At 43.6% G+C, this 22,721-nt stretch overlaps 2 gene segments (V, D, J or C); both read right to left on the bottom strand.

The window, feature by feature from the left end:
- The window catches only part of LOC117532004, a 38,247-nt gene extending 17,575 nt beyond the window's left edge, over window positions 1–20,672 (bottom strand). Inside the window, 2 exon segments of the C gene segment in view lie at window positions 20,154–20,461; window positions 20,593–20,672. Coding sequence covers window positions 20,154–20,461; window positions 20,593–20,641 — 357 coding nt within the window.
- A 71-nt stretch (window positions 20,673–20,743) lies between these two features.
- LOC117532000 lies at window positions 20,744–21,674 on the bottom strand. The segment is given in 2 exon segments: window positions 20,744–21,192; window positions 21,341–21,674. Coding segments are annotated over 2 exon segments (480 nt in total).
- Window positions 21,675–22,721: the final 1,047 nt, after the last annotated feature.

The following is a 22,721-nucleotide window of genomic DNA, read 5'->3' on the forward strand; positions in this document are numbered from 1 at the left end:
CTTGTTTAAGGTCATAGGTCCTGTTGCTGTGTGTTTTCCTTTTCTTTGCTCCTACCATAATCACCCTACTCAGTATGGTATGGTGAATGTGTCTCATGTTAAGCTTGTTAAGTTTGGTCCCCTTACTCCTTTGTCTGCCTTCCCCACTGCCCGGATTGTTGACAGTGCCTCGGCCTACACTGTGTGAAAGCTTCTTGCTGTGTACTGTTGTGGCTGTGGTTATCAGGTTTTGGTAGACTGGGAGGGTATGGCCCCAGAGGAGCACTCCTGGGTTTCTGCCAGCAACATTCTGGAGCCTTAGTTCATTGCTGATTCCTAATATTCCCATCTTGGTGTTCACAGAATATCTGGTGATGTTCCTTTAGATGGGGTGGTTGTCATGGCTCTGGTCTTCTCTTGCACTTCCTGTTTTATTCTGGTGGTCACAGTTTCCTTGTATGTCAGCTCAGCTATCTCTTGTTCCACAAATTAGTTCCTGGAGTATATATTGACTGTCTCATCTCACCTGCTCTGTCAGACTGTCTTTTATTATTATGCCAGTCTCTCCAGTGTCCTGTGTTCTTGTGCCATCTCCTTGCCGACCTTTGCTACCTGACCCTGTCTCTGCCTCCTAGCCTGCTGCCTCAGAGTCTGGTAACTGGTATGATTGCCCTGTCTGTTTTGACCTCCTGCCTTTTGAACAGACCCCTGCTTGTGCATAATCACTCTTGGTTGATCCTGGGACTGATCTCTCTGTGTACATTGTCACTCTGAATGGGTCCCCGGTCATGCTCCACTCATTATAAGAACATCTAATCAACTTTCCTTAATTTCTGGAGAAAAGTTTTTTCTTTTTGTTTGAGAGCTTCTGAACAGAAGAAATAAAATGTAAACAACAATGGACAAATGCAGTGAACTGCCTTTACATTGGAATCACCTTTTTGTTATGCCCATAGTCAGTGAGGTCGGGAAATGTTCCACATGCAAAAGAAATACACACTTGAACAGGAGTATTCAGAGTAACCCTTTCCTCAGACATCTTTTCTCTGAGGGCCTCTACATTTCTCTGTATTCTGACAACATTTCCTCCAGGGTTTTTTCTTGCACAATTTAAAAAAATACTGTGGGTATTGTAAAAGCATGCATACTCAGATGTTCACAAAATTATTAAACATCAAGTGTTGCTTACAAGTGTTTTAATCAGATGTTGGTTACTAGCTGTATGGAGATGAAGGGTCCCATGTTCACAGGGTCCTTTGTTTCCCAGAATTATATGGCACAAAATCAAAATATGAGAAAGGATCCTGTATTCCCAGGGCCCCAAGATCCTCATATTCATGTGACACATCAACAAAGGGTCTCATGTTCGCAGAATCCTATATTCCCAGGGTCCCAAATTTCCCAGCCTCACCTAGCACATAATGGGAAACAGCTGCTCACTTTTCAGGTTAGATGAGTCAGGTCAACTGGAATTGTTTAGCACATCGAAAATTTCCATTTAAATGTGTTATTGTGGGAACTTATCATCGGGGTTTTGTGTTCTCAAGCACTACTGGCTGTTATACAGTAACAGGCCTACACTTGTGGTCAGGTCAAGTCTGGAAGCTTTCACTGTTGACCCGGTGACCTGACTTGCAATCTGTATGATGCGCTATGAGTGAAGTTATTCTTCCTTGTTTGAGGTAACATGAGGTTCACATACACTAGATAACACCACCTCTTTTACTCCTTAACTGTATATGGAGGCATCTTTAAACCAAATAATGAATTTTAAAGACAAATATTTTACAGACTGCAATTTGCCTTTTTAATTTGTACCCATAAATATTTTACAAAGACTGCTATTTAACTCATTATCACATCATCTGCAAACTAAATTTTCAAAAGACACACTTTTAAAAATATAGCAATATTTAAACTGTGTGTGTATGTGTCTAACATTATGTGTTGTACTGACACTGATCTCCTGCATGTTTAAGTTTGAAAAGCATTAGTTTGATTGGTTTTCTTCATCGCTTTGATGTTCCACCATGTGGTTTCATGCTGGAGCGCTGATGTCTGTTAGATTGTTTCTGGGTGGTTTTTGTGTGAGAGAATCGCTCTCTTTATTACTGTGTATACTTGCTGCACCAAAATACTCTCCACTGTCTTGGTGTCTCACGCTGACGATGTGAAGATGAGCATTACTCGCTCCATCTCCGCTCACATTGAAGTGGCTTGTGAATGACGGCTCAACATTGGGGTTTTTATAATACACATATGCAATCAGCTTCAAGGCTGTGTCTCCTGTGGAGCGTTGGTACCACAGAATAGTGTTATAGCTCTGAATTTTTTGCGTGAAGCTCAGCGTAACTTCATCATTTGGTTGGACCAACAGGTCAAGTGGAGTCTGAAGCACTTGTTCTTCCTTACTGAGGGAGCCTTCTGTACCAAGAAAACAAATGTGGAGAAAAAAGTTTAATTTGTTGGAAAAAACATTACAGAGTAAGATATCACAGAAGGTTAAATGAACATTTATTTGTATTTAAGCTCAATTAAATATAAACACTTGCGGTTTGAGTGTAGGATACCTTTAATCCACAACACAGTGAAGATGAACACGATGAGACAAGATGACATCATGGTGAATGTGAAGAAATAACTGGAGTCTCTGCAGTGTTTTGTGCAGCTGAAGGCGGGGACGGAAATGACGAAGACGATGAGTGCAGACACTGAAAACCTTTTATCAAATTATACAGTACTGATAATCGTGCCTGTGGGTATGAAGATAGTAAGGACTACTGCAATCTGACATTTGACCACCAATGTCCTTGATCTTCTCCCAAATGACTGACCTCTGGCTGACCTTGCCAAGATAATTGTGTAATCTACCTAAGTATGTGTCCTATTTTGCCCAGACCTTGACCTTTGCCAAAATTAATGATTTAAGAGCAATTTTGGCATCAATCTTCACTGACATGCCAAGGAAGTGAGGAGATTCTGCGATGGTTTTCATGGTCAGACTTTTCTCCTTTCCACATGTAGATGGTGACAATCATTGAGTCTTTGAGGTCTGTGGGAATTTTCCCTTAAGTCCAGATTTCGATGATGAGTTAGCGCAGCTGATGCTGGAGAAATTTACCTCCTTTAAAGATATTATCTTTCCCAGGTGCTTTGTTGCTTGTTATGCCTTGAAAGGTGACAAGTGTTTAATCAAGAGTTGGGGTTCAGCTGGATTGTTCGACAATGTCTTGCCTAAGGTGCACTGACGCAAGCATGCCTTTGACTCACGCACTAGCATGAACTGTGTCGTGCTGGAGAGTAAACTTGTCTTTAACTGGTGCAGACAGGACACCAGAGGGGCGCCAGTGCGTGCTATTGCACACAGAGAATTTTGAAATGTTCAAAAAATCTTTAACGCACAAATGTCGTGCTATGTGGCACAATCTAATCTCCAACACGACGTGTAGCTCATCAAGTGGAATAAAGAAGTGAACAGTGAGTGGTGACGTCAGCGGATCGCATCAGAGCGCACCTCGTCTGAAGGATTATAACAAGAAGTTAAATCTGTTATAAATGCACTTTAACAGCTGCACACAAGAAGGAAAGAACACACAACTGTTTTATCAAGCCATGACAATGTAAAGATGACAAATAATTATCTTTTTAGATGGCTCAAAATGCTTTCTGCAGGTAGTTAGGCACGCGCGTGCATGAATGGCTCTGGATGCAGCCTCCTCTGTGATTCAGGATGCAATTAGAGCCATTTTTAACAGTCAACTTGCAGAAAAAAATGATTAATCTGCCATGAAATAATTACTTTATATACGCAGCATCCAGTGCGTGGCAGCCGGTGGAACAAAGAATGGCGTCCTGCTGTGAACACAGCAGGTGGGATCATCACGATGACGTTTGTGCTATTGCGTGAGTCACAGGCATGCTTGTGTCAGTGCACCTTTAGTAAACAGCTGAGGACGTACTTATCCTCCATGATTGGGTTGGTGTTCAAGAGGTCCTCAAAGTGTTCTTTCCATCAAGCACTGATGTCATCTTTAGTCTTCAGCAGGCTCAGCCATCCTTGCATTTAAGAGGTACTTGTCCTTGGTTATAGGGGCCGTATATTGTTTTGGTGGCACCAGGGCTTAATTTGAGGGGGAGCAAGCCGGAGCGCGCTCCGGAACCTCGGACGCGCGCTCCGGAACCTCTGACGTTGGCTCCGCCAGCTATTTATCCCTTTATCTATGGCGATGGCGCCCACGCCATATTTTCCATATGTATCAAAGTGCATTGTTAAGCTAACACCAAGGGCTTTCCAATGATATATGGTGTATTACAGTAAACGTAAGCCTGTGATGTCATAACGCAGAGGAAAAACATGGAAGTTTCACACTAGTGCGCCGCTGATTCTCATTACCGTAAGTTCTCATGTAAGCCCTCACTCTGAAAAATTTCAACACTGACAGCAAGCCAAGAACCTGTTCTTTCCAACAGTATGCTATATGTTGCATATATTACGGTAAAGTGCGTTCGGTGACTTTTGAAACGAGGGAAAAGTATGAAAAAGAGCGCAAAAGTGACAGAAAAGTACAGAGACAGACAGCAAACATAAATGTAGTAATTTTTGAGGAAAAGGCTGGGTGTTAGTGTCATTTGTGAAGGTGTGTGTGCGTGTTTGTGTGGGTGTGCAGTTTATTTTAAGTGTGGCGCACAGCATTGTTCGCAAGCCCCCCTCCCCGCCCTTCTTGTTTTTCTGCACTGGAGCCACCCATCCTCTGCGCTCCGGGACCTCCCACTTTACAAATTAAGCACTGGGTGGCACTGAAAAAGCCTCTGTCATTTCTGGTAGCAAGGGCTTTGATTTCAGCAGCCTTGTTGACCCACGACTGATTTTTCAGTTTGAGAGTTTCACTTTGAAGAGTCGCTTTGCTTTGCTAGAGTCAAAACGTTTTCTCTTGCGAGGTCAGATCTTTCTGGAGGTCGAGGAAAGCATAATCCTTGTGTTTTTGGTTGGCTTCATTCATTATGTCCACTTACTCAGTTTATTCAGGAAACAAGCTGCTCATAACTTTTAATGTCCACACCAAAGCAAATCATTAGGAGAACCACCGCGTTCCCAAAAACCACACAGCTCCTATGAGGAGTACAAAGATGGCCGAAGGCTGGCTCGAAAGTCCGCAGAGTTAACTTTTCAGCAAAAAAAGTAAGTTTCTATCTCATATCAATAAAAAGTTATTTATGATTTAGCTGGTCTTTGCCGTCGTATACGATGGCGTCAGCCCCAGAGGGCTAAAGGTCACAAGGAAAACCGGACCGGGACCCTCACAGACAGTGTCCATCTTGTGAAAGGCCCAGAAAAAGGGTCATACAACACTTTTTATACAGTGTGGGAGTTTACAATGGGTGTGGTTTAGTCTCACATTTCTAATTTTACTGGCTCTCACCAACAGAGGGAGATCTCCCTGTATCTGAAACTTAGACATATGATGGAAGTGAAACTTAACTCTTATGTTTAAACATTAAACCAGATCCCAGAGACTTCCAATCAAATAGCAAAAGCAAATACTTGATAACTAACATAAAAAAGGACTTAGCACAGATATCTAACAACTCCCCCTCTTGGCGAGTCTATCATGTCATCAATAAAGACCATTTTAGCATAATTCAATTCTCATGTATGATCCAATATTCCAATCAAATCAGTTTTCTGCCAAACATATAAGCACATAGGCAACCATCAATTGACCCTATCCTGATGCTATCTCACGGTGCCCGCGTAATGAATCAGGGTCTCACTGAGTGCCTGTTAGGTTGTCCCGAGTTATGAGGTGGGATCTTACCTGTCATAAGCCATCCCGCCTTCCATACTCACCTGACACAACATGCCAACAAGGCAGGGGCAGTAAGGTGTGAGAGGGAACTACCATTCAAGGTGTCATGTCCAAATTGTCACTAACCTTTAAATTCATAAGATCATTGAATGTGACTTGAATTATCTCCCAGTCAATTCCCAAAGATTAAACTGTTAGATAATACTGCACTCAGCCAACAACAAATGATTATTACATTCCCATATCAAATGAAATATGGAAAATATCAGATACAAAGATTATAAAGACAATGAAAAAAGGGAGTTCATCGAGTGTCACAGAAAACTCCTAGTGTTCACCATGAAATTGTCCATATGACCATGAACACAAATATACCGGATATCCACGCTGATGGTCATCAATCACTCTTAACATCTTCTTTTGTCCGTTGCAACATGTTAATTAATAAAAGTGTATAATGTCAGAGTCTCTCCATGTACAGGCAAATCAAATTATAGGCACCATAGTACCTATATCAATAGCAAAAATGATGTATACAGGACATCATTACCAGATTAGATGCTTCAAAGATTCATCATTGCCCAGTGTATCATACAAAAATCTAGAAACCATATCAGCGAATCAAAATTAAAAAAATAATTGATAAAAAAAAGATAAAAACACAGAAGACATCTTCAAAAAAAACTGTGGCCTATATGTGTTAACACTCAGCAGCGCAACATTTTAACACAGTCTTCTTTCTCGTCTTCTTCTAGGGTCCTCTTCCAGGGTCTTCTTCAGGAGGGGAACTTATAAGTATCACTTTGTTAGGAGTGCTATAGCATTTCAGAGGGGAAAGATACCCCTAATTTGGTGTCTAAGGCAATGGTGATGCATTTGAAAAACAAATGTCTTATACACAAGACCAGTATAGCTACTACAAAAGTCAAGTCAATTTGAATATTATGAAGGTACCAGCCCAGCCACCTGCCAAAATATTCTACCAACTCAGTCAACTATTAGGTTATTGATACCAAATCCATAGCCAATCCCTAGGATAGTCCGGTCGGGGCTCTGTTTACAGGCCTGTCAAATATATCATCATCTGGAAGTAATTTGCAACACTCTTAACCAAATATGCAAGTTTTGTTTTTTTTTACTACAATAGATATACACTCAACAAAAATATAAATGCAACACTTTTGGTTTTGCTCCCATTTTGTATGAGATGAACTCAAAGATCTAAAACTTTTTCCACATACACAATATCACCATTTCCCTCAAATATTGTTCACAAACCAGTCTAAATCTGTGATAGTGAGCACTTCTCCTTTGCTGAGATAATCCATCCCACCTCACAGGTGTGCCATATCAAGATGCTGATTAGACACCATGATTAGTGCACAGGTGTGCCTTAGACTGTCCACAATAAAAGGCCACTCTGAAAGGTGCAGTTTTATCACATAGCACAATGCCACAGATGTCGCAAGATTTGAGGGAGCGTGCAGTTGGCATGCTGACAGCAGGAATGTCAACCAGAGCTGTTGCTCGTGTATTGAATGTTCATTTCTCTACCATAAGCCGTCTCCAAAGGCGTTTCAGAGAATTTGGCAGTACATCCAACCAGCCTCACAACCGCAGACCACGTGTAACCACACCAGCCCAGGACCTCCACATCCAGCATGTTCACCTCCAAGATCGTCTGAGACCAGCCACTCGGACAGCTGCTGAAACAATCGGTTTGCATAACCAAAGAATTTCTGCACAAACTGTCAGAAACCGTCTCAGGGAAGCTCACCTGCATGCTCGTCGTCCTCATCGTGGTCTCGACCTGACTCCAGTTCGTCGTCGTAACCGACTTGAGTGGGCAAATGCTCACATTCGCTGGCGTTTGGCACGTTGGAGAGGTGTTCTCTTCACGGATGAATCCCGGTTCACACTGTTCAGGGCAGATGGCAGACAGCGTGTGTGGCGTCGTGTGGGTGAGCCGTTTTCTGATGTCAGTGTTGTGGATCGAGTGGCCCATGGTGACGGTGGGGTTATGGTATGGGCAGGCATCTGTTATGGACGAAGAACACAGGTGCATTTTATTGATGGCATTTTGAATGCACAGAGATACTGTGACGAGATCCTGAGGCCCATTGTTGTGCCATACATCCAAGAACATCACCTCATGTTGCAGCAGGATAATGCACAGCCCCATGTTGCAAGGATCTGTACACAATTCTTGGAAGCTGAAAATGTCCCAGTTCTTGCATGGCCGGCATACTCACCGGACATGTCACCCATTGAGCATGTTTGGGATGCTCTGGACCGGCGTATACGACAGCGTGTACCAGTTCCTGCCAATATCCAGCAACTTCGCACAGCCATTGAAGAGGAGTGGACCAACATTCCACAGGCCACAATTGACAACCTGATCAACTCTATGTGAAGGAGATGTGTTGCACTGCATGAGGCAAATGGTGGTCACACCAGATACTGACTGGTATCCCCCCCAATAAAACAAAACTGCACCTTTCAGAGTGGCCTTTTATTGTGGGCAGTCTAAGGCACACCTGTGCACTAATCATGGTGTCTAATCAGCATCTTGATATGGCACACCTGTGAGGTGGGATGGATTATCTCAGCAAAGGAGAAGTGCTCACTATCACAGATTTAGACTGGTTTGTGAACAATATTTGAGGGAAATGGTGATATTGTGTATGTGGAAAAAGTTTTAGATCTTTGAGTTCATCTCATACAAAATGGGAGCAAAACCAAAAGTGTTGCGTTTATATTTTTGTTGAGATGAGCCATCAATGAAATGGCTGAAAATTATTCATATAGTCCAGTCACAGCGCCTCTGGTCAGATTATGCATCTTTGCACATTAAAATAAACATAATTGATTCCATCCACATTTTTTATAATTTAGACTGACCCATTTAGATTCATCAGGAACCCTCCTAAGTACTGAACTGGCATATTTTCCAAATACTATATGTAAAAATACTAGCAGGCCTCCTTTTTACTCTATGATCTCTACTGAATTAAGTCCCTTTCCATCATATTAGTAGTAGTTAATGGAGCAATAAGGAAACAATGGTGGATATTCCATAGTCCATTGTCTAATTTTGTGGAAGGTTGTATCTTAATATACGAGGTCTATTAGAAAAGTATCCGACCTTATTATTTTTTCAAAAACCATATGGATTTGAATCACGTGTGATTACATCAGACATGCTTGAACCCTCGTGGGCATGCGAGAGTTTTTTCACGCCTGTCGGTTACGTCATTCGCCTGTGGGCAGTCTTTGAGTGAGGAGTCGTCCACCCGCTCGTCGATTTTTTTCATTGTTTATGAATGGCTCAGAGACTGTTGCTTTGTTTGATAAAAATTTTTTCAAAACTGTAAGGCACAACTGAGTGGACACCATTCAATAAATTCAGCTGGTTTTCGGTAAAAATTTTAACGGCTGATGAGAGATTTTGGTCTGGTAGTGTCGCTTTAAGGACGGTCCACGGCGCCTGACGGCGATCTGCGCTTCGAGGCGGCAGCGTCTCGCCGTTTCAAGTTGAAAACTTCCACATTTCAGGCTCTGTTGACGCAGTAAGTCGTCAGAGAACAGAGAACTTTCAGAAGAAGTCGGCATGAGGAGTTTATTCGGACATTCCATTGTTAACGGTCATTTTGTAATGAAAGAACGTGCGGGCAGAGTCGCATGTCGGGCTGGACCCGACCGCGGGGGGTCGCGGCAGGAAAAACACCTCCGTGTTGGAAATCTTAACGGGCAAGTTGGAACATGCCCAAGCTGTTAAACAATTTCTCAGTTACTCACTTGTTGAAAGCCATTAAAAGCCGCCTGAATTCTACAAATGGTTTTCAACACGGAGGTGTTTTTCCTGTCGCGGCGCACACAGATTTGCTGAGTCGTCACGGAAACGACTCGGCGAATTTGCGCGCACGTCTTTCATTAAAAAAATGTCCTTAAACAGTGGAATGTCCGCATAAATTCCTCATGCCGGCCTCTTCTGAATCTTCTCTGTTCTCTCACGATGTCCTGGGTGAATTAAGCCTTAAATTAGGATGTTTTCAGCTCTAAACAGGCCGACGACAGCGCCTGAAAGCGCTGCAGGACGTCCCGCTCCGTGGGAAGTCCTTACACCGACAGAAACACCCCATAATCTCTCATCAGCCGTTAAACTTTTCACAGAAAACCAGCTTAATTTCTCGAATAGTGTCCACTCGGATATTCCTCACAGGTCCAGAAAAAATTTTGATAAAGCAACGCGCGCCGTCTCGAGCAGCGTGTGAAACAAAGGAATTCAGCCGAGAGGGCGGGACCACATCTCACTCAAGGCCTGCCCACAGGGAAATGACGTCACCGACACGCGTGAAAAAACTCACGCATGCGCACGAGGGTTCAAGCATGATTGGTGTAATCGCATGTCATTCAAATCCATATAGTTAAAAAAAAAAATAAAAGGGTCGGTTTATTATCTAAGAGACCTCGTATGTCCCCCTAAATACCAATATGAATCAGCACAAACCTTCACTAACTTAGTGGTATAATCCCCTGAGATTCCATCCATTATTTTTGTATCCCAAGATAAATGCTAACAAGGTCCTTCTAAGCATCCCCAGTAATTTTGAAATCATACTATAAGTCTCATAAATTATAACTCCATCGGTGAAGTCTGCACACTGTACCCACCGAAAATATAATCTTGATTATTCCTTTATCCGATTTGACGTCTATCTTTTTATGAAGCCAATTTGCGACAAATAACAAAATTTGTGTAATTATTTGACACTCCCCCCTTTTAGCCACACAGATACCGTGTGGCTAACTACATCACCATCCACACCAACTTACAGAAGTCAACGCCCATGGCATCATAAAAGGGAGCGTGCACCCCCATGTCTAACACCGTGCACCAAAGGATAAATGTAACAGATCAAATTCAAAATTGGAGTTAGCAAATTGGAGTCCACAAAAACAAATACAACGAAAAAATTTACAGTAAAAAAGAACCATGAAACACAGGCATGTCCTCAGGTACCACACCACCGATGTTCAGGGTGTATGTAACGGGTACCGTAGCAACGGCACCGTGGTTAACAGATTGACTCCTGTAACACAACCTGTGACGCAGGAGAAAAAGGGAGGACACGGCTTGTCAGGTTCAAGGATCTTGCAGTAATTTACTAAAGTTTTCCCATTTCAATTACACTCTTGTTATGTTTCTTTTCTTATGATTTACATATTCAAAGTTCAATGTCCTTTAAGCATTTTCAATGAATTTCAGTGTCCATGTCAACACAAAACCCATAATGTCTTTCAGTACAAAGCAATAGCGAAATAAACCTCTTTTCACCAAATACATGTTCACTTACTCTTCTACTTAGTGTTTTAAACTATTTATCAAAAATGAAATGTATAGACAATGGTAATATTAACCAGCTTAATGTTCAAGTTACTTTTAAACTTCTCATGAAAGTATTTTACCTCGTTTTAACTCAGGACAGTACTGCATTTCACCCATCTGAACTCAAAGTGCTTAATGTAAAGAAACGTTTTTAACAGTCACCTTTTTTACTTCTGAACCCCATTAGACAAAAAACCATTTCAAAACTAATGGTGGGGACCTTACAGACCGCAGAATACCAATACACATCGAAATTGTAATTTTCTAAAACATTACTCAAGTGTATGTTCACGTGGGAGAAGCGTATATATTAAACTGAGTTTCTACTACCATGATCACTGCACTGTTACTCGGCTAGACTTTGCCTCTGTGTTTCAAACTTGCTTCAAACAAAATCACAAAAAGTCTCTGTTGAAAATTACAACACAAAAACGTTTGCTAACACCCCAAATACATTTCAGCATTGCTAGTTCCTAGTTTAAAGGCATATTTGTACATTTACCAACCTGTGATGCAGGAGAAAAAGGAGGACACGGCTTGTCAGGTTCAAGGATCTTGCAGTAATGAGGTCAAACACAATACAAGATGGTAAACCAGTCGCCCGCCCTCGCCCCCTGCTGGCATGGAGCAAACATTACAGCATACACATTGAATAGGGAAGCCAAACCAATGTACAAGGAAATGCAAAATTCTTGGGGGTACCTTTTTCAAAATAAAATACAATAACTTGTATTCAAAATAAAATAAAATAATTCCTTTTACTCTTATTTCCATAAACACAAATGTGACACTTTTGTGGTCGTCACACACTCCCCGACAAAAAGAAATGGGTCCCACCATTTTCTACTCAACTCACCTTAACTAAAGTTCTCTTTCTTCCTAACAGGTGACAGGAACAGGTAAGATGTATGGGTGTGATGGTAAGGGCTAAGGCATGTATGTAAAGGGGGGATACAGAATGGAATAGGGGTTAAGAGGATATGTTGGTGTTGTGTAAGGGGTGAGTGAGTGAAGGGGTTGTGTAGTGTGAGGTGCGGTGTAAGCAGGTGAGTGTAAGTTTGTGTTTGCCATGTTAACGCTAGCTTGTGTTGTCAGTGTGGGCTGACCAAGTCTCTCATATGTAAAGATCTGTCTAGGTCGTCTGTCCCGACTTGACCTTCTGCCCTCTGTCTGTCAGTCCGGCATCGCATTGACCAGAGGCTGTTCTTCCTGGATGGGTTCTGGAGCCTCAGCATATCCATCTTGCTCCTCAGGTCCTGCTTCAACAGACTGGACTTCATCCTGCTCAGGTTCTACTGTCTCTGCTTCTCTTACAGGTACCGGGTCAACTTCAGGTAAGTAGTCTACGTTAACTTTCACCTCTTCTCGTACAGGTACTGGAATCGGGCGACTCACGGTGATGGCTGGTCGTTGTGGTGGGGCTACCATAGGTACCTCTTGTATCCTGTCAGCTGATATCCTCAGCCAGTAACGAGGACCATCAGAGTCGCAATCCGAGTAGGAGTCTGAATCTGCTCCTGGCAGTGGGACTGCACGCTCTGGGATGACACGTCGGGTCTGGCGTTTACTCTTCTGGGTTCTCTTCTCAGGAGCAGCCTGGCGTGGAGGCTCTTCAACTGGGAGGTCATTCATGAGCAAGAGCAGATTGCGATGTAGTGTTCTTGTCTTTTTCTGGTCCCCAGACTCGGGATACACTACGTACACTGGGTTATCAGCAAACTGTTCTTTCACGACGTAGATGGCCTTCTCCCAGTACGACCTTAGTTTTCCTGGTCCACCACGCTCGCTGAGGTTCCTGACTAAGACTCGATCGCCAGGTTGTAGCACCACTCCTCTTGCTCGCTTGTCATAGAGCACTTTGCCTTTGGCGCTGGCCTGCTTGCTGTTCTCACTGGCAATTCGATAGGCCTCAGACATCTGCTTTGCCCACTTCTTTGCGTATCCCTTCGGCGAGTCAGGCTCTGTGTCTTCAAGCAATCCGAACAGCAGATCAATGGGGAGACGAGGATGACGGCCGTAAAGGAGAAAGAAGGGCGAGAAGCCTGTTGACTCGTGCCGAGTACAATTGTATGCACATACAACTCTCGGGATCTGATCTTTCCATCGTTCTTTTTCTTTGTCAGCCAAAGTCCTCAACATCTGCAGGATCATTCGATTCAACCGTTCCGCAGGGTTTCCCTGGGGATGGTAGGGTGATGTTCTGGAATGACGGATGCCTGACAGCTGCTGGAGAGTATGGAACAGTTCATTCTCGAATTCACGGCCTTGATCATGGTGTAACTTTGAGGGATATCCAAAGCGAAGGACGAAGTCATTAAAGATGTGCTCAGCCACTGTCTTTCCACTCTTATTCTTCGTCGGGTAGGCCTGAGCGAATCTTGTAAAATGATCAATGACCACTAGGACATACTCATAGCCACCACGGCTGGTCTCCAGATGTAAGTAGTCGATACACACCAACTCTAATGGTGAGCTTGATGTGATACTACCCATCGGTGCGCGAACATGAGTAACTGGCTTCTTTGACTTTATGCATGGACATTTCTTAGTGATATGGTCCTCGATCTCTCTTGCCATGAATGGCCAATAGAATCTCTCTCTGGCGAGGTTGAGGACCCTTTCTGTGCCAACATGAGCCATGTCATTGTGGAGTTTCTTTAAGACAAGGTCTTTGTACTTGGTGGGGAGTACAAACTGCTTTCTGCCATTGGCACACCGGTACAGGAGACCATTTTCCAAGACTAGCTTCCCCCATTCATGGAACAGCCTTTTAGTAGCTCCACTCGCGGCTTTCCGTATCTCATCAGTCAAGGGTGTACCCGCCTCTTTCAACTTGATTATTTCACTGATGGCTTTGTCCGCACGTTGCGCTTCAGCAAGCTCATCATGACTGATTGCAATCAAGTGATCGAGGGGAGGAGGCGGGTCGGCTTGGGAGGAGATGTTCAGAGCCGCCACCCAAGCTATGTCTTTCTGCTTGGCTACTTTACTCCCATCCCAGACAGCGCGAACCACGTCTTCAGAACACTCTTTGGCGCAGGACTCACTGTACGCTTCAATGTCTAAAGGGAGACGTGACAGCGTGTCTGCGTCTATGTTGGACTTTCCAGGTCGGTACTTTATGTCGAATCTGAAATCAGAGAGTTCCCCAACCCACCGATGGCCTACAGCGTTTAGCTTTGCTGTGGTCATTACATAAGTAAGTGGATTGTTGTCTGTATATATCGTGAAGTGAGGTGCATAGAACAGGTAATCTCTGAATTTTTCACATACAGCCCACTTCAGAGCAAGGAACTCTAGCTTCCCACTGTGCAAATGGTAGTTTCGTTCAGCTGCAGTTAAGGTCCTAGACCCGTACCCGATGACTCTCAACTTGCCATCCTGGTGTTGGTAAAAGATTGCGCCCAGTCCCTGGTCTGAAGCATCTGTGTGCAACACAAAAGGCGCATTAAAGTTGGGGTACGCCAACACAGGGGGGCTAACAAGAAGAGAAACGAGTCAGTCAAGGGCTTGCTGGTGTCCAGTGGTCCACTCCACAGGTGTTCTGGATGGTAGTTGTGGACCTTTGTCTTTACCACACTCTACAGCTGCTTGTCCTGGCTTGACTTGTAGTAGCTCATAGATAGGCTTTGCTATCCTCGAAAAGTCCTGGATGTAGGAGCGGTAATAGCCCAGGAAGCCAGCGAGCTTTCTCACATCTCCAACCGTCTGTGGCATCCTGCTGGCTAATGCTCGCACTGCCTCCAGGTCTTTGGGATCGACCCTCACTCCTTGAGCTGACACAAGGCGACCCACGTATGTCACTTCTCGGTGAAACAGCTCACACTTTTCAGGTCTGAGCTTCACCCCGTATCTCTGAAGTGCTTGAAGTACTTTGCGGACCCCTTCCACATGTTCGTCAAAGGTTCTTGCATAGCACAACACGTCGTCGAGGTACGGGAGACAGCAGTCATCTCTCAAGGGACCTAGCATCTCTTCCATACTCCGCTGGAAGGCTGCAGGGGCGTTTGAGAGGCCAAATGGGATACTGACCCATTCATACAGCCCCCAGGGGGTAATGAAAGCGGTGAGGTGTTGAGAGTCTTTGGCAACAAAACCCTGATGATAGGCTTTTCCTTGGTCGAGGATGCTGAACCAGGAATAGCCACCAAGGGTGTCAGTCAGGTCTTGTATCCTAGGTAAAGGATGTCGATCGGGGATGGTTTTCTGATTCAAGAGACAATAATCTATGCAGAGGCGGAGTGTGCCGTCTTTTTTCTGGACGCAGACTACTGGCGCAGCATAAGAGGACTTTAACTTGACAATCCAGCCTTTCATCAGCAAGTCTTGCACATACTCTTTCACCTCTTTAAACAGTGGCTTGGGGACGGAGGAGTATGCTCTCTGCACTGGAATCTTGTCCTTGAGGTTGATCGACATCTGCAAACTGGGAATACAGCCAATATCATGACTGTCTCGAGCGAAAGCAGCTGATTCTTCCCACAGCATTTTCTTTACTTTGTCTTGTTCTTCTTCACTAAGGTGGCTGAGGTCCACGGGAGGCTGCCACAAGGCGGGAGCAGTTTTAGCAGCTGGTGTTGTTGCTGCATTAGCTACTACTCTGGGCCTGGGCATCTCCTGTGGATTGGTCTCAATCACCCTAGCAACAGTCTGGACGCTACCCAGGACGGTCTTCCTCGGTATAATGACAGGATGCTTTGTAATATTTCTTACTGGTATTGTGACATAAGGTCGCTTTGCCGATTGCATTTCGAGCAGACCCTCCCCAATCTCAAGCTCTGTGAGGTAGGCGCTGTTTTCTTCTGGCTCAAACAGGAGAAGGGGGTCTGACTGCTCTACAGCCGGTGGGACCTGACACTTGACCCAGGCTACTTGTCCAGCTGGGACGGAGGTGTTATAATTCCCAGTTCTTAGCAGTCTTGGACACATGGAGGGTTTGTCTGTCTGAATGAAGTTCACCAACAGCTCCACCTGATCCACAGAGGCAGATATTGAATCAGAGAGGAGCGTGGTGAGGGCTGGAACAAGCTCTGCTGGTCTATCCTGAACCACTTCCTCCAGCATATTGAATCCAAGGATTGGCCGTTCAAGCGTGATGCTACTGATGAGGAAAGGCACCATTACAGACTGGCTAAGTGTACAGTTTCCGGAAAAGCTGACTTCAATGGGGACCCAGCTGTCAAAAGGAAGAACTCCTCCATTCACAGCTTGTATTTCCAGCTCTTCGTCGTCGAACATTTCACTGAGGGGCCGCACCGGTGCATCTGGTAGGTACTTCTTCTTCCAAACCCTATCAATCATGCTCACCTGAGCTCTGGTGTCTAATAATGCATCGACTGTCAAGCCATTAAGGTCACATCGTGCAAGGGCCTTGGCGCCTATAAACTTGGCTAGGCGCCTGCTTGTCTGAGTGGGTAGGGAAAGGGGAGACTGGGGGTCGCTTTCAATGTTTACTTTTGGCCTTTTATTCCGCAAACTCTCCCTTGCACGACTCTGAGCTAAACACATTGCACTTAACACTGTGGGACTGAATACGAGGCCCGGTCACTGGTTGTCCCGTTGCAGCGACCGGCTCCAGTTTTCCTGACGCTTTGGTTTCTTCAGGCAGCCTACTGCTCTGTGACCGTCTTCACCACAGTAAAAACAGTGAGTGCAACCTGGGAGGTTCTGTACGAGGCAGTTAGCACAGCTATATGACTTGGGTTTCTTTTGTTCCACTTGAGCTTTGCAATGGTGGCTAGATTCAGAGCTGTGAGTCTGCTGTGGCCGTTGCAGTAGCTCAACTTTAGTCATTAACTCTGCTACTTTTTCAGTTAACTGCTGGAGTGCATTAGCCTTTGGCTGTTTATCTGGGGCATCTTTCTTTGCACCACTGCCTTGTGCACCTGCGACTTCAACCTCCACTAGCTCGGTGCTGTGCACGCTTACTTGTATCTATTTCACGTCTGGCCCCAAATGTCTCTGTCGCTCATTCTCTGTGTTTGTTATCTTCATCATTTGTTTCAGAATTGTCTCGTCAGACACACTGCTATCAGAAAGCAACGTTCTAAGTTCTCTGCATATGTCATTATGTTTGTGGCTAAGGCCTTGATATATGGTGTGAAGGAAAATGTCTTGAACTGTGTTCGCATTGTACTTCACTTCTGTGTCAGCATGTTTTGACGCAAAGAGGATCTTTTGTTTCAGACCTATGACACAGTACAGGAACTGTTGGGGGGTTTCACTGTCATTGTGTTTTGTGCACATCAGCTCTTGGAAGAGTTCTGTGTTGCTCCGACCACCTAAGTGGGACTGCAGGAATCCCTTCAGCTTGTCTATAGTCAAATCGTCTTTGTGCATTAGCATGTCTTTAAAATGCCCTGGTCTGATAACTCTGAGAACGCCTCTCAGTATTTCAGTCTCACTGGTCTTTTACGCCGTCATCGATTTGTCTGCATATGTTGGTCTAGCTTAAATCTGAGCTCTGATCACTGATCGGTCCGCCTTGAACCTTGAACTCACGTCGCAGCATTGAGAGATCCCGAAGGGGGATGACTCGGCCATGCTTGTCGTGTGTGTGTTGTTCAGGTGTGTGTTTGGTGTCAGAGGGAGGTGTAGGATGCACCTGTGTAGAGGGGAGAGTAGGCAGTGACGTGGTGTTCATGTATTGTAAGAGGCTGGAAAGTATTTTCTGTAACTCTGTGTCGGTGTTCTGTGTAGTGGTGACTGTGTGTGTGAGTGGTGGAAAGGTGGTTGGTGAAGGGGTAGTTGAGCTAACTGTAGCTGTGTTGGGTGTGTTAGTATTAGGAATACTAGTTGTGGCATTATCAGTTGTCACGTCATCACTAACTACATCTGACTGACCCGTTGTTGCATTCTCACTCAGCTCTGGGGTTGCCATTACATTGTGCGTATCAACATCTGCTACCATCCTAGACTGAGCATTACGAACCTGAATGACATTATTCACAGTATCATTTAGCTCCAACAACACAGCCATACCTGAATCCTCAGATTGCATGACAGTGTCACTGTTCATGAAAGCTAGGATGTACTCAAAGCAACTTTCTTCCTCGCCAACCTGAAGCGTGGATGCATCCTTCCCCGGCACAGGACCAACACTGTGAGCTAGTTGGAAAAGTTCATCGGCCGTCAGAGTGAGCAGACTCTTCTTGATGCCCCACACCAAGCCTTTTCTCTCACCGTCCGCCATGACTGCTGTTCCGTCTTCCTCACTTTTGGTCGCTCTTCCAAGCAGCTCTTTCACCCGTGGCTCCAGGTCTGTTTCCAGTTGCGTTGCACCGTCGTCGCTTCACAGGCACTCGTGGTGGTGGATGTACAGCCTGTGCATCTGGGATGATAGATTGTTGAGGTAAATTGCGTCTTCACACGCTGGAGGGCAGGGGAGGCACTGACATCGTGGCTATGGGACCCAATCTTCTTCCAGATGAATGGGCTCAAGAGTCGCCAACTGCCGGAACGCTTCACACGGCTAATTCTGGTTGTGCTCGTCGCCTGCGCATCTGACGCCATTCCCCGTACAGGCCACCAAAAATCTGTAACGGGTACCGTAGCAACGGCACCGTGGTTAACAGATTGACTCCTGTAACACAACCTGTGACGCAGGAGAAAAAGGAGGACACGGCTTGTTAGGTTCAAGGATCTTGCAGTAATTTACTAAAGTTTTCCCATTTCAATTACACTCTTGTTATGTTTCTTTTCTTATGATTTACATATTCAAAGTTCAATGTCCTTTAAGCATTTTCAATGAATTTCAGTGTCCATGTCAACACAAAACCCATAATGTCTTTCAGTACAAAGCAATAGCGAAATAAACCTCTTTTCACCAAATACATGTTCACTTACTCTTCTACTTAGTGTTTTAAACTATTTATCAAAAATGAAATGTATAGACAATGGTAATATTAACCAGCTTAATGTTCAAGTTACTTTTAAACTTCTCATGAAAGTATTTTACCTCGTTTTAACTCAGGACAGTACTGCATTTCACCCATCTGAACTCAAAGTGCTTAATGTAAACAAACGTCATTTTTAACAGTCACCTTTTTTCCTTCTGAACCCCATTAGACAAAAAACCATTTCAAAACTAATGGTGGGGACCTTACAGACCGCAGAATACCAATACACATCGAAATTGTAATTTTCTAAAACATTACGCAAGTGTACGTTCACGTGGGAGAAGCGTATATATTAAACTGAGTTTCTACTACCATGATCACTGCACTGTTACTCGGCTAGACTTTGCCTCTGTGTTTCAAACTTGCTTCAAACAAAATCACAAAAAGTCTCTGTTGAAAATTACAACACAAAAACGGTTTGCTAACACCCCAAATACATTTCAGCATGGCTAGTTCCTAGTTTCAAGGCATATTTGTACATTTACCAACCTGTGATGCAGGAGAAAAAGGAGGACACGGCTTGTCAGGTTCAAGGATCTTGCAGTAATGAGGTCAAACACAATACAAGACGCTAAACCAGTCGCCCGCCCTCGCCCCCTGCTGGCATGGAGCAAACATTACAGCATACACATTGAATAGGGAAGCCAAACCAATGTACAAGGAAATGCAAAACTCTTGGGGGTACCTTTTTCAAAATAAAATACAATAACTTGTATTCAAAATAAAATAAAATTCCTTTTACTCTTATTTCCATAAACACAAATGTGACACTTTTGTGGTCATCACATGTACAACAGAACATTTAGTTACTCCGCCAGTTACCAATACCACAGCCAGACTGATACTTCTCGTCATTGCCCAAATAAGTAAGAATATGCACAATGGCTGGCCACCTATGATGGTGGGTAGTCAGTCATGTTGTCCACCTTAAAAAAGTAATTAAAAGTAAAGTTGTAGTCAAGAACTACATCCTTCTGTTGAATATGCAAAGTCACAAAACCAAAATGTGGTTCTTCAGAGTCGATGATCTCACTTCATTTCCTGACGAGCAGTTTTTGTTCGGATGCTGGTGTGTCTCACATCACTGTGTTTGCTGACAGCACAGAAATACACGCCGCTGTCACCGGGCTCCAGCTTCTTCACAGTGAGAGCCCCGCTTTCCACGTTCTCTTTGATGGCTAAATATTTGTTCTCAGAGGTCTTGTCATATTCTGGTTCCAAACCAAAAGCTGTGTAGACCACCAGTCTCATGGTTTCTCCAGGACGCTGTCTGAACCAGTATATCTGGTTGTGACCAGCATCTTTCTTGTGGCTGCAGTTCATCTCTGCAGATTGGGACGCAAAGCTGAAGCTGATTTCAGGGTTCTGGATCACATCCTGGAAGAGACCTGTGAAGATAAAAAATATAATTTAAAAAACCTATATGCATCAAACTGAATTTAAAAATTTTCCCAAGGAGGAGTCTGTACTGCAGGTTAACACTTGATAACAACAAAAGCTCACACATCTCCTCTCGTACCTTGTAGCCACAAAGACGATAAAATACATGAGATGAGAATTTGAGTCATTCTCGTGATTCTGTAAAGCAACGATGCAGCAGATGTACTATATTTCAGAAGCTGCCGTTTATACCAGGTGATGGTTACGAACCGCATCCACAGGAGGAACCTCCCACTATAATCTCTGATCTACATTAGTGGGGAAGGACGGCGTTGGTTATTCTGGGTTAATACAGGTGCAAGGAGCTGTGATGAGAAAAAATGTGTGATTATGCAGGTTTTTTGTACTGAGGAGCAGAGATGTGTTGCACTGTGTAAACTGGCAGCACAGAAGTACACTGCACTGCTGTTCAAGTAGAGTTTGTTGATTGTTAAAGTGCAGGTTTTGCCCGTAGATGCACTTCCATCCATCTTCACATCCACCCCAGTTTCAGGGACTCCACTGTCTACAACCATGTAACCCAGAAGCTGCAGCTGTGTGTCTGACTGTCTGTACCACAGGATCACGTTGTAGCTCGAAATATTGTGTGAGCATTCCAGTTCGGCTTTTTCTCCAGGATTGTTGTACAGTTCTCGTGGCGTCTGATAGACTTGATCACTGAGGGAAGAACCTGCAGAAACTGCATCGGGAAGGAAAAAGCAGCAAATACGTGAATGGATGGGAGACTTACAACAGTATTAAAGCAATAACATCGATATGCAAATTATCATGAAGAAATTAAACTATTTAGTTCATTTAAAATGTTCAATTTATTTTTATGGCATTACCTGCAACCAAAATAGCATGAAGAGCAATGCTGATGAATAAAAGAACCATACTGTGTTTTTAAAAATATTTGCTGATACTGAGAAATACAAGTTATCACCGTCATTCTTCTTTTAAACTGTATTGATAAGTTCCAGCCTTCTTTTCTAAGCACACCCTCATATCTTGTGGTGGGTGGTGCTGTCGTACATACTCTTCTAAATATTTCACCAACTATTGTTACACTTCAATGACAAATACAATCAAACCCAAAAAGCAAGATTGTTTTACAGAGGTATCATGTTACACATCTCTGCCACCTGCTGGACTTGTTCCAGAGAAGAATCTTTTCATCAGTGTGCCAGTATGCCTTACTCTTATCAGACCGCTTTTTAAAGAAATAATTTAGCGTGTTTATCTTTCCAAATTAGTAATCAGATTAAAATTACTTCTCCAAGTCCCTGTGCATTACTATTATTTTTGCATTGTGGGTCACTGGGCAGGGGGAGGTTGGGGATCCACTGAACTGCCCACTTTCAAAGAGCTGCGAGCTTTTCATCTGCAGTTTTGTGGAGCAGCTCTGAGTTGAAGAAACAGTTGTCTCTCAAAGTGTGGTGATGGCAGCACCTGCACTGAGCTTTAGAAAGACATTTTTATGCTTTTTCCCCCTTTATTTAAAACTCTGAGCTGCTTGCTAAAAACAGCTGATCCGCTATTTAACAACTAATACTAAGACTTTTTTTCCATCAAAATGCACCTAAAGTCTCTTTCTGAGGACGACATGATGTAAAACATGCTGATAAAACTTTCTTACCTGCTAATCTGGTCTCCTTTCTGCATAAATAAATGTCCTTTCTTCGTGCTTCGATGCCAAAACGAGCAAATCCAGGCGGTGTTGTGCGGGTGTCCCCCACAACACCCCTAGATTAAAGGTCCCCTCTTTTGAACACATTTTTTTCCTCCTGATACAAGTACAACAACTACTACTTATAATAATAATAATGATAAGAAGAATTTCAACAACTAAAATGTTTAGAAATAATTTAAATGTTAAAAAAATGTTAGAACAAATTTAATAGTTACTTTTATAAACAATGTAGATTAGAAATTCAAAGTTTTGCCCTCACACTGCAACATTTATATATGAGGTCAAGAAAGATGTCTTTATTTTATTTTTTACAAAACAAGTATTTATGTTCATTGAAGTCAAGAAAAGGTTGCTATAAAGTGAGTATTGGCAAAACAGGTTGTCATCTTCATGTCGAGGTGATACGGGGGGGGGGGGTGTTGTCAGCAGGTGCTGAAAGTAACTAATAAAGTAATGAGTAATCCAACTTAGTTACCTTTGAAACAGAAATCAGTAAAGTAACTAAGTTACTTATACAACGAGTAATCAGTAATTGG

This window comes from Thalassophryne amazonica, chromosome 19, assembly GCF_902500255.1.
Source record: "Thalassophryne amazonica chromosome 19, fThaAma1.1, whole genome shotgun sequence".
Classification (NCBI taxonomy): domain Eukaryota; kingdom Metazoa; phylum Chordata; class Actinopteri; order Batrachoidiformes; family Batrachoididae; genus Thalassophryne; species Thalassophryne amazonica.